This window comes from Zeus faber, assembly GCF_960531495.2.
Source record: "Zeus faber genome assembly, chromosome: 4".
Classification (NCBI taxonomy): domain Eukaryota; kingdom Metazoa; phylum Chordata; class Actinopteri; order Zeiformes; family Zeidae; genus Zeus; species Zeus faber.
Window position 1 is genome coordinate 17,500,458 of NC_137191.1, and position 12,675 is coordinate 17,513,132.

The following is a 12,675-nucleotide window of genomic DNA, read 5'->3' on the forward strand; positions in this document are numbered from 1 at the left end:
GTAGTAGTGGTAGTATTGTATTCTCTGAAGAAATAATACAATATCGACACGTAGATATTTGAATATTTCTTTTGATGTTCTTTAAAGTGGCAATCCGTAACATTATTTTGGCTTAAAAAAAAATACCAGTTTATACCTTATTTAGCTGGCACGGCCAATTCAGTGTATTTGCGTAATGCGTGTGCTCTTTTCTTCTGCTGCTTCCATTGTTGGGAGGCGGGGTTCACCTCCACGTGCCTGCAAAGATCAGGCAGGGGCAGTGAGGGACAGTCAGCCGTGCTAAGTTTGACAATGCAGCGTAGCAAGTTGTGGTCAGTAAACTGTCGATATGGATGAAGTTCATCCAAAAAAAAAAAAAATCGCCGTCAGATGAAAAAACATCCCCGCCGCCTCAAATGACAGTAAGATGAAATCGTCTTAGGTTGAAGATGACGGGGCGAGAAAAGTGACAGTTTCGAAAGGAATTCTGGTTAATCCACCCAAGCAGAGACAATCTTATGGATTGCCATTTTAAAATATGCTTCCCCTTTGCTGATTTGCAGTTCATTCAACTATCAGATGATAGAACCCCACATCCTTTAAATGTATATTCCCCATTAAAATGACCTCCCCGATGGCGTTGGTGTCTTAAACCACCAGTGCGGAGGTGGTGTGTGTGTGTGTGTGTGTGTGTGTGTGTGTGTGTGTGTGTGTGTGTGTGTGTGTGTGTGTGTGTGTGTGTGTGTGTGTGTGTGTGTGTGTGTGTGTGTGTGTGTGTGTGTGTGTGTGTGTGTGCGTGCGTGTGCGTGTGTGTATGTGTGTACAAGGCACACTGGCTTCACTCCCCTTCACCTGAAGCTTGTTAAAAAAAATGAAAACAACTCTCCAGAGTGACACCACAGCACCAAGGCATAAGTGGTTGGATCTCGTTTTTAGTGTAATGACCTCCTGTTTATCTATCCCCCCTCCTGGTTTATAGAAAAGCTCTTCGCGTGAAAGGTGGCCATCCCATAATAAGCAATGACACACGCACATATTCTCCCCCTGTCGCAGAGAGAGAGCGATGAGGGGTGGGCGGAGATACTGTAATTGTGTTTATGACAGTGGCCTGCCTCTGATATTGGCCTCCAGCATAGGAGTACGGTGTGTGTGTGTGTGTGTGTGTGTGAGTGTGTGTGTGTGTGTGTGTGTGTGTGTGTGTGTTTTTTTCATGTTGGTCATTTTAGTTTGGCTGCCCAGCATTTGGTACGTGCGCATATGACTGTGTGCGTGTGTGTGTGTGTGTGTGTGTGCGTGTGCGTGCGTGTGTCGGGGACTCTGAGTGTAAGTGATTGTAGCCTGCCTGTGACCTCTCTGATGGCCAGAGTTGAGCTCCCGTCATAACTCTTCTATCGGGCTTTGCCCTTGAGCAATATCATGGGCGCTCTGCAGCGCGGCGAGTCCAACGGCACAGATCCCCACATGTGACAAACGCAGAGGCTCCGGCTATCTCCCTTTATCACGCCATTGTTGTTTGACTCAAGGGGCAGAGGTTCGGGTCCGGCGGTTCATTGGTTAGAGTGGTAAATGTGGTCCGTGGTTGCTGTGGAATTTAACTTGAACTCCAACCCCATCCCCATCGTCCCCTACCCCCCGCTATATGGGTTCCTACGGATGCTGCCTTCCACCGGGGCTCGAGATGTCGGTAGAGTTGACTCCCGGTGACGCCCGCGGACCCTCTCTGCTCCGCGGGGAGTTGAACCGGAGACGGTGCAGCCGGAGTGAAGGCTGTGGGCCCGGGAGGAAGCGGCTAAAACCCGGCTTTGCGACGGCACGTTGGATTTTGGGTGTGTTCCAGCGGCAGCGCGGATTACCTAGAGTTGGTCGCGGAGGAAACGGCGCCGCGGCGGAGGCTAGTCACCCGAGTGCCGGTCAGGGCTCAGTTTGAGTTTCGCCCAAATCTTATATGCCGGAGTTCTGAAGCCCCACCGGGCACGAAGCGAGCGTCTGGCCTCCCCATCCAACACCGAGGCAGAGAGCTAATTGAGATAGCGTAACTGAGCACAGGGCTACCCCCCGCTGAGAGTGATTTATATTGTTTTCTGGAATTAAAACCGTAATCTGTGCAACATCCTGGTAATCCTGGCAGCTTTCCGAAGAGACGAACCCGGTTCGGCAGAAAGCGGATCCATCAAAAACACTGTGAGCGGCAAGAGCCCTGATCTGATCTCACTTTGGAGAGGAAGGAAAAGGAGAACAATCCATAATGATAATCACCGATAAAGGCTTCATTGGGTCGTGGGTTTTTTTTTTTTTCTTTGTTTTTTTTACCGTAAAATGACATTATTCTCAGGGATGGAGGTTGTGGCAAGCTGCGGAAGTGTGGATCGACCAAGTTTCTACTGACGTTTCTTCGGAATCGGAATCAGAATGGGTTTATTCCGGCACGTACATTTACATTTATATACAAGGAATGTGTCATGGTGAGGAGGTGGTGTGTTTCTCTACTGACAATGAGCATTAAAAAAAAGGCGTAACAGTCTGAAAAAAATATAATAATAATAATAGTAATAATAATAATAATAATAATAATTAAACTAGAATAAAAAATAAGATAAAAACAAAATACTAATTGCTTAATATACACAAAATAGCCAAATATTACAAAAAATAAATAGTTATATATATGCATATATATATATATATATATATATGAATGCACAAAATATAATTCTATGCGCAAATATATTTTTGGTATGGGTATACAGTACATTATTGGCTATGTGCTTCTAGTAATTATCCTATGACTTCAAGGTCTTTCAGCGTAAGTTTCTTCAGTTCCCCTGAAGGAAACCCACCGTTACCCTCCGTGACCCCGAGCCGTCCTCATCACGCTGCCATTTAGAGCCCAGATAAATCACGGAAGCCCTTCACCCAGGCTGGGAATAGCTTCCTCCAGATAAGAAGGTCAGGGGTCACATTCCGTGGCCGGGCCCAGGGCTGAATAAAGAGCCTAGGGGTTGCGGTGCGCTGCAGAACCTCGCGCTCAATTAGGATCAAAACAACAAGCGCAACTTGAACTCCAGCTCAGGTCGCCGGCAGCGGGAGGGAGACGTGTCGGCCGAAACGCAGCCGCCATCGGGGCCGATGACGCCGAAAATAATCGGAATGCGAATTAGAATGCGTTGATTCCGCCGAGTGCGCGCTCATCCATACCCCAGGAATTTGTCACGGTGAGGAGTGGCACGTTTACGCAGCAACAGCGTAAAAAATGGAACGATCAGGGAAAAAAACCCAAAATAAAAAGTCAAATATACTGAAATAGCCCAAAGCAAAATATATGAAAATATACAGAACATCCAAAGTGACGGGATAAATGATTGGTATAAGTTTATAAGGTATAAAATACTACTATGTACTGACTAAATTAATGCAGAATAATGTCATCTAAAATATTAAAATGATGAGGGTCTGGTGGGTTTGGTTTGTCCATTGAGAGGTTAATTGTCAATATTCTATACATCTAAGTATCTCTAGCTCATATTTAGGGTTAGGAATAAAAATGTATTGAAAAAATGTACAGTAAGGTACAGTTTGAGACCAAGGTAAAAGCATCTGTCTGTCTGTCTGTCTGTCTGTCTGTCTATCTATCTATCTATCTATCTATCTGTCTGTCTATCTATCTGTCTGTCTGTCTATTTAACCAGTCAGCGCCATTTTGTTGCTTGAGAGGCTTTCTGCACTAACGTAGTTTGACCTCTGACCCCTCTCTGGTGGAATGTTCGAGGAGCACCACCCCCTGAACGCATCGCAGGAAGCCAGGCAGACGTCCAATTCAAAAGCCTTCTCCTTTTCACCCCTTTACGGACGGACGGACAGAGGGAAGGATCTTTCACACACACACACACACACACACACACACACACACACACACACACACACACACACACACACACACACACACACGTATATAAATTGAAGTGGAGACACGAGCAGCCGCTGCAGCTTCAACTTTGCGCGTTCAGCCTGGCTGAACGGCCAAACAGCCAATGATATCTGCCCTATACAGTATTTACGTGAAATGAAATATAAAATAATAATAATAACATGTCATGTCGAATAGCTAAAGGTTTCACCCCTTCTTCCCATAAGCATTCATGCCACAGCTGAGCATTTAAAAAACACTGATATTCTGGGCTGTCCTTGTCATTCTTTGATCCCCTGTGAAAAGGCTAGGCAGTCATGCTGCAGTGATCAGTCAGGGTCAAAGTCATCCTCCTCCTCCTCCTCCTCCTCCTCCTCCTCCCCTCTCTCTCGCTCCCTCTCTCTCACTCCACCTCCGCCCCCTTCCCTTTCTCTCTTCGCACGGGTGTAGCTGTTCTCTCGGCCGGGCGGTGGTGCTGTGAGACTTTCCTCCCTTACTCCCTCCCTCCCTCCCTCCCTCCCTCCTTCACAAGAAGGCTGTCACCTCTCCTCTCCTCTTTTGTCTTGTCCTCCCCTCCACTGCAGCATCCTCCTCTCACCCCAGAGCCCAGAGTCCACCGCCATGGAGCGACTGGCGGCCATGGATGGATGGATGGAGAGAGGGACGAGAGTGGAGAGGACACGAGGGGAGTGGAGAGGACACAAACGGGGGAAGTGGAACACGGCTGCAGGGTTCCGGGGCATGTTCTTCTTCTTCTTCTTCTTCCTCTCCTTACACTCACAGAGACTCAGTCATATTGAGTAACCGTATTTTGACCAGACGCGCATGAAGGCGTCAGGTTGTGTTGCGTTGTTTCCTCGTCAGCACTATGTTCTACACACACACCCCCCCCGGCCGACCGGCAGCTCAGATTTTGGTTGTGTTTTTTTTTTTCTCATGCGGGCCCCTACGTCCAGGTTTTGATGCTTTTTGAGTTTTCGTGCGTGCGCTTAAACTCATTTGGGCGCCAGCTCGGACCTTTAAGTAAGGACACACGGAGCGAGGGGTGGCACGCACAGATCACAGAAGGCAGCCAGTGTTTTGGTTCTTTTTTTTTTTTTTTTTTTTTTTCTTCTTCCAAAAAGCACCGGCGTACAATAGGAGAGGCTCTGCCACCGGGTTTGCAGTCTGAATGGTATTAATTGGGTTCTCAGTGAGGCCACACAGCCAGCGGCTCAGTTATGATTCCCGTAGGTAAATATTTGCCGTGCGCCAACCTCACTAGCCACCATAATGATTCTTTGTGTGTGTGTGTGTGTGTGTGTGTGTGTGTGTGTGGTGGTGGCGGTACTGTGTAAAGTATGTGTGATTCCGTGTGCATACAATCCAGTGCCAGAGTGTGTCTGTACATGTCGGTCGCCCCCTCCCTCCCTCTCTTCTCTCCAGCTGCGGCTCAGCAGAGTTTGATCAATAACGCGTCCTTCATTCTCAAGTCAGGCCTGACCTTGGCAGCCTTTTGTCTCCTTTCAAGGGTGAGAGTGCGCACGCACAGGTTGGAAAACGAGACTCACAGAAAACAAATCCCAATAGGAGAAAGAAGATTTTATATATATATATATATATATATATATATATATATACACACCCCGCTCCATGCCACAGCATTCACATCCCAAGACTAATTACTGGTGTATTTGTCACTTTCTTATCGTCCTCCTAATGAGGTGACGCCTAATTTAGCAGAGGCCACTGAAGTGGAATAAACTCCCAATTCTTTGCATATGCTCTCATATTGATTTTCCGGGGGGGAGGGGGGAGGTATCAGTGGTGAGGAATAGAGAATCAACCCTCCCCCCGCTTTTATTTCTCAAAATTACAGTTGGGTAAAGTGTGTGTGTGTGTGTGTGTGTGTGTGTGCATTGGAGCCCACCAGAGCCAGTGGCAGGGACAAATTTGTTGACAGGTTAATACGATCTGACACCGCCCACAGGGGGCATGATTCATGGACACCGTTTTCCCTCCAATTTCTGTTCAGCGGCGACTAATGATAGATGAGATGTTTACTTGAATAGAAAATCACTTTATTTTTCCAGCTGAGTGTTTAACCCGTCTGCGAGATTAGAGGGCGAGCAGTAACGACTATTTTCCGTGCATGTATGTGCGCTTCATCCGCCACCAATATACCAGCGGTTGGAGCATCGCTTGATTAAAGATGGCACTACATTAGGGCGGAGCTGTAGGAGTAATCGTTCTGAGCTGGTTGAATATTATAAGCAAATATTCATATAGGAGGCTGCATCAACGTACCATGAAAATACAAAAAAAAAAAAAAAAAAAAAAAATGCTATTTAATTCTTGTCAAAGCGTGACATTTAACAAATCATTTAATGTCCAGTTTCTACCCAGCACACTGAGCGACAGGTAACTCCTACCGTTTTTTCTAAATTTGCTGCCATTAAATTCAACTTTTCAGAAGACAAAAGCGGTTTGCTTTTCCATTCATCTTCCAAATCCAATTCAAATTACAGACAATACAGAACTTTGTAGGTCAGTGCTTGGAGTCAAGAATTGTATGTTAAAAAAAATAATAATCTTCATACATCACGAGGCATCAAGGAGAGGTCAAGGTTTTAACTCAAATTCAATAGTGTTTGAATAACTTTTGATCTCAAGTATTAGAATTACACCAAACCCCAATTGTTTCATCACTTTAAAGCAAATGTTTTTATATTGTGAATCTGAATAAATTTGTTTATTATACAACTTCCTCTGAAACCATCAAGCACACAAAAAAACAAAAAACCTCTTCACATGATCAAATCAAAACTCAGAATTTATTACAATATTTAAACTTTACAAAAAACAAACAGTATTAACTGCTGAGGCATTTGACAAAAAAAAACAACTTTTTCTTAACGTAGCACATTGTTTGAAAATGTTAAAAAATTAAACAAAAACAATCTCCATTAAACCTTCCTCTTCTGGGTGCTGATGTATAGAACTGGGGAAGAGAGGGAGAACACAAAATTAAAGACCACATTCACTTTGTGAAATCGTAATTCCACAAGCACACTTTTACAACCAAATTAAAGGGAAACTTCAAGAGATAAGAAAATGGCACAACGGTTAAAATGTAAATTTGGGGAATTTCCATCAGTTGGCTTCATGTAAATTAACCATCGACATAAATTCTTGTGTTCAATCGCAAATGGCTCAAGGTAAATGTCTATTATTACAACATTACAAGCTTATACTATCAAATTGCCATTAAAAAAAACAAAACTTAATTGTTAATCTCAATTATTTTTTATGACATTTTTATGACATGACATAGCGTAGCGCAGTATAAAGGCTTGGCTAGATTTAGGATTAAATCGTCTATCGGCGATAGACTCCATCGATCGTGACTGACATTGATAAGACTTTTTTTATTTATCCGCCAGAAAACATCCGAGCGTTGAAATGGTGGAAAGTGCAGTTTTCCGTGTTCTGAAACCGGAGCGGGGAGGGTTGGAGGAGGGGGAGCAGAGGCTCTCCGCTCGGAGCTGTCGAGTAACTACTGGTGATCGGATCTCACATCCCCGCTCTACAGGGCTGTGCATGGACTTTGAAAAGGGGCAGGTGCTCCAAAAAGAAAAAGCCACATGGAGCCCCAGCTCTGGTTCTAGGCATCTTGCCACTCGAGGCAAACTGCTTTAAGCAGCACAGTGGAGCGGCCGATCACACCTCCTCAGTGCACGTCGCGGGTGCGCTAAGGACAAGTTCCTCACGAATATATCCAGCCTCATCATCAGCACTACCTTGATGCCCATTCACGCTTTATTATTATTAATAATAATAATAATAAAAAAACAAAAAAGGCGCCTGATAAAAATGGCACCATGGGGTCCATGAGGCATCAAGGGGCAAAGGGCCAGGGTCTCAGGCACCCATCCCCCTGCAAGTGGCTGCCGCTCAATATGCAAATCTTAATAAACAAATATATAGCAATATATAGTCTCAGAGAAAGATTTATTTCTTTAGTGTCTTACTTGTATGGAAAATGAAAATGTAACCCTAACTCAGAGAATTGAGTGGAGTTTTTTTTGTGTTTCTCCCCCAGACATTGGTGCATGCCGGCTTCTGTCTTTATTTTAGATTATTTATTTTTGTTTGTTTCCTACATGTATAAACTTTTTTTTTTTTTTTTTTTTTTTTAAACATAACTGAGTTAAAGGAATGTCTCTCTCACACACACACACACACACACACACACACACACACACACACACACACACACACACACACACACACACACACACACACACACACACACACACACACACACACACACACACACACACACACACACGAAATATTTATTCACAACACATTACTCTAGTCTTCCAGTTTTGGGATTTGCACATTCATTGTCCAATAGGAACAGAGGGTGAGATCAAGTCAAACTCGGGTGCTGGGTTAACAGGCGCCCCCTAACAATCCAAATGTCAAGCTCTATTTTTAACTCCTGCTCACTTTTCACTCAGAATTTCGTTTTGCAGACTCCCCCTCTGGGATTAATGATAGCATTAATCAGCGCTCCAAGTGGGCCCGGTGCTCACGCAGTACTGACACTTCTACGTTTTACTCTTTCGTGTACTGGGACTCTCTCTTGAGCACCGGCGCTTGTGACAGGCTGCCGGTCTCTGTTCTGCCTCTCACGTGGACATATCATATCTTGAGTCGAAGCACAGTTTTTCTTATAATTATTAGAACGCACAAACTGCGAGCTTTGGCTTAAAAACGTTCTGGAAAAATGCTCATTACATTATAATTTAAAATAGCAAAACCAGGGGGAATATCAAAAGGTTTTCAATGACCACGTTATTTTCAATGACTTTTCAAGCACTTCAGCACAACAGGGGCTATTTTCAAGGTATTCTGATACTTACATTTCGGAGGAAGAAATTCAAGCACCTGGCAAGAACCCTGATACTGACCCTCAAAAGTAAATATCCTGCTTCCATCCCTCGACGTGAATAACATTCGGAAGTTCCGGAGTCCACGTTGTTCAGTTTTGAAAGTATTATAATTTTGATTATTACATAAAAAGTTGTCGTTAGCGTAGTCCCAGTAAAGGAACTGAAATTGAATTGACCTCTCCAGTTCTGCTGTGATGACACAAAAATAAGGCATTTAAATGAATGTGGGGTCTTTACCATTGTTTCCTCTGAGAAAAGCATCTCCATACTTGTTCTTCAGTTGGCCATTGACGTACTCCTCCGTTTGCTCTATTGCGATGTTCATGTAGCCGTCGAGGCAGGCGAGAACTCCTGAGGGGATGGATGGATGGATGGATGGATATGGATATATATATATATATATATATATATATATATATATATATATATATATATATATATATATATATATATATATGAGGGTGAAGATGGAATAACAACATTAAAATATACAATTAAACTATCAATAATTTACATTCTGATAAGTAGTAACTGGTTTGTTTGTGTGTATCACACACAGTTATAATTTTAATAACGCCACGTTTTTGTACAGCCAATGATAGTTATTACTTTTTTTTTTACCACTGTACTGTAGCATACTTCATATATTTTAAGTATACTTGCATGGTTTGAGACTTTGACTCCGTCACATTTCAAAGCAAATGTCTATCTTTTAATCTACTACATTTTTTTTATATCCGCTTTCAAAACAAAAATCGGGATTCATCTTTATGTATATCAAACGTGGATCACGTATTTATGTATTGTACATGTTGAATCAGGACGACACACGTGTACTACCTGCTGCAAACAGTGTACAGTAGGAACGTTATGCCCAGTGCAGAGATGAGCTTCTCAAGCCGTAAAATCTGTTCTATCATCACCTCTGTAGTCCACCCCGGAGTTCAGTTTGACCACCACCGGTCTCCCGATGATCTGCTTCAGGAAGTCACTGGGGGTCTGCTTTCTGAGACTCATGGCGACGAGGATCTGGAGGGAGGGGGGGGGGGGGAGGGGGGGGGGGGGGGGGGGGGGGGGGTAAGGCATGCTTAGTGACGTCACTCCGCTCCACGTACACTGTGCTAACATGCTAATGACGCTACATGCGGCTTTATGTCAGAACGTATCGATCTCTTGATTAAAGTACTGGGATGTGACGTCAATATTCAACACGGCGTTCATAGTATATTGAGTAAGGTTTTTCAAAGCCTGATGCACTGAATATGTATTGTTTGTTGCTTAGCCGCTATTGTTATTAGCCATGTTGTACGCGGTATCCTCACAAGGCTGCTAACGATGCTACTGGTAGCTTAACGCTACCTGCTAACAGCAACAATGTGGTCGTTGGCTCGTGATCGCAGGTTCAGTACATTCGACCGATCACGACGGAGTTGTAAATCCTAGTTATGATATAAATTGTTGCTGTTGTTGTTGTTGCTTGTCTTGCCTGCACTGGAACGCCGCATCTCAGCGCACTTACCTGAACCTTATATGGGCGACGGTAGCGTGAGCGCCAATCGGGCGCTTATACGGACGCCGGCGTACGGATTCCGACGAGGGACAATCCTAGCGCCTTTAACCAGGACGACAACGGTTGAGTACCTGAGCACAAACCAACCACAGAATAAACGGTGTGCATTGAATAACAACTATATGTACAACTTAATAAAGCGCGTTATTTAGGGTGCACATCGATAATAAAACCATTGTTTATTTTTCACATTTTTGTGCGCATGTGAATTCGTTTGATCAGGTTTATTAGTCATTGTTAGGGTTATTGTATATTGCCAATAATTAGTCTATTTATTTTTATTTTTTATTTGTATGTTTACTTTAGTTTGCACTTTTAATTATTTTAATCATTTTTGGGTTTGTTTATTTATTTATTTATTTATTAAATTCCCTTTTTTTCTTATTGCTTATTACATTCAATTATTATTGCCTTTTCTTTTGATGTGTGCTATAGTAAAGACCGCAATATCTGTCCAGGGCTTGATATCTGTCTATAATAAATACCATCTATCTATCTGTCTGTCTGTCTGTCTGTCTGTCTGTCTGTCTGTCTGTCTGTCTGTCTGTCTGTCTGTCTGTCTGTCGGTCAGTCTATCTAATCCATTTTAAATTACATCTATCTATTTGGTAACCCTATGGTATATTTCATTGTATCAACCATTGTAATGGTTGGTCGACTTTGAAAGGGCAGGATATGCCTTGAATGTTCTTTTCAATTCTATGATTTAAAAATATATATATACAAGGCCAAATGATTACATTACTTAAGCATCCTTCACCATTCACAATTACATCCGGTCAAAGGAAGATAGCACATTCCATCTGCTGAACCCGGTTGTAAGATGTTTTCTTTATCACTCGCTCTCATCCTGAATCCAGGGACCAGAACCCAAGACCAACACATTTTCAGAGACATGAAAATGGCACGGAGGGAGAATAATGTTGAGATAGTTTGATGGAAAACGGCATGCCGGTGGAAAAGTGCAACCCGCTGACAGTCAGAGCATGGGCCAATTTTGGGCAGAGACAGAGGGAGAGTGATACAGGAAAGATAAGGGTTAAGGGGTTGAAGGAGAGAGAGAGGGAGAGAGAGAGAGGAAGAAGGAGAGAACCTCAGAGGTAGCATTATAAAGTAGTTGTTGTGTGCCTAGACAGGTTGCTTGTTAGCAGGGCATGCCTAGCCCCGTTGAGGCCAGAGGTTAATTTGGTATCTGCTGCCGTGTTAAACTAAGGTCAGTACTACAAGTCCTTAAGTCATAAACAAGAGTGGTTAAGAGCCATGTATACACCTAGGCACTGGTTAATGAATATTCAATGAGATTGTTTTCCCCCTGTCCCTTGCTCCCTTTTCTTTGCTCGGATTAAAATAAATTTTGGAGGAAAAAAAAAAAGCTGTCTCTCTCAGTGGCCTTCAAAGACTGACCTTGGTACTTACACTTTAGTTTCCCATTATTATGATCAAACATCAGATGCAATAGAAAATAACTTTGACATTATGTCCTTTTCAAGTGATTTCTATTATCTCTAATTGGTTGGGATGTGACTTTTATGCAGTTTTCAATCTGAAAATAATTAAATACAGAACCTCAATGCAATTTCCATCTACCTAAAGTGAAGGAGAATGCCACCATGTCACCTTGGGAGAATCGTGGGGGGATCTTGAATGTGGGCCACCTTTTGTCAGCATGGATTAGAAAGGAGGAAATACCAACAAACTGGTCCACGATATCCCGAGGAGGAACACTCTGGTCCTTAGCCCTCTGAGTCAACCAGGCACTGCTGACTATGTTTCACTCTTGTGGAGTCGATAACCTGTGTAGGTATTTGTGGTGTGGGGATGGGGTGGTTTGCGCAGCCACACCTGACCTGGATCTAGGTCATTGGGATCAGAGTGGCTGCATACCTGTTGCTCGTTGGTTGGTCTAATGAGCAACAGGTAAAACCCCCATCCCCACACACACTCAGGAGAGAGGAGCCAGTGTCATGACACATGTTTCTATCTGCTCCTGGGCCAATTCCAGCTGTCCCTCTCTCTACAAAACCTGGTGTCTACAACCCTGTCTTCTGTGTCTCTGTGCTGAAACTGCCCGAGTATTCCAACCATCGATGAGGTGAAGGGGAAGCGGTACTCTCGAGGCAGATTACTGTTACGCGCATGTCTAAAAATGGTAAAAATGTGGGATGGATGGGGATCATTCAGGGAAGGAGTAGACAAGATGCCAGTGGACGAACTGGCTTCACAGCCTTGAAGAGGCAAACAAACCAGGAGGCAAACGTGTTGGACTGCTCACGAAGAGACAG

The 12,675-nt window shown here is 43.6% G+C and overlaps 1 protein-coding gene across 2 annotated transcripts; it reads right to left on the reverse strand.

Moving 5' to 3' along the window:
* Positions 1-6,677: 6,677 nt before the first annotated feature.
* Positions 6,678-10,368, reverse strand: lsm6 (LSM6 homolog, U6 small nuclear RNA and mRNA degradation associated). 2 transcript variants are annotated; one of them, XM_079998546.1, is made up of 4 exons: positions 10,343-10,368; positions 9,747-9,852; positions 9,061-9,174; positions 6,678-6,863 (listed from the first exon to the last, which is right to left on the reverse strand). In XM_079998546.1, exons 2-4 carry the CDS (start codon positions 9,838-9,840, stop codon positions 6,829-6,831), a joined length of 243 nt encoding a protein of 80 aa, XP_079854672.1. In that variant the 5' UTR covers positions 9,841-9,852; positions 10,343-10,368; the 3' UTR covers positions 6,678-6,828. The 2 variants fall into 2 exon arrangements, with proteins under 2 accessions (XP_079854672.1, XP_079854671.1); XM_079998545.1 differs by lacking the exon at positions 10,343-10,368 and adding an exon at positions 10,183-10,333.
* Positions 10,369-12,675: the final 2,307 nt, after the last annotated feature.

What these genes read in the sequence shown, in the direction of transcription:
- lsm6 (XM_079998546.1), bottom strand. Translation starts at nt 9,840, where the DNA reads ATGAGTCTCAGAAAGCAGACCCCCAGTGACTTCCTGAAGCAGATCATC. An exon ending in CTCCGGGGTGGACTACAGAG is followed by an intron (nt 9,175 to 9,746) that starts GTGATGATAGAA and finishes CCATCCCCTCAG; the next exon opens with GAGTTCTCGCCTGCCTCGAC. An exon ending in TTTTCTCAGAGGAAACAATG is followed by an intron (nt 6,864 to 9,060) that starts GTAAAGACCCCA and finishes TCTCTTCCCCAG; the next exon opens with TTCTATACATCAGCACCCAG.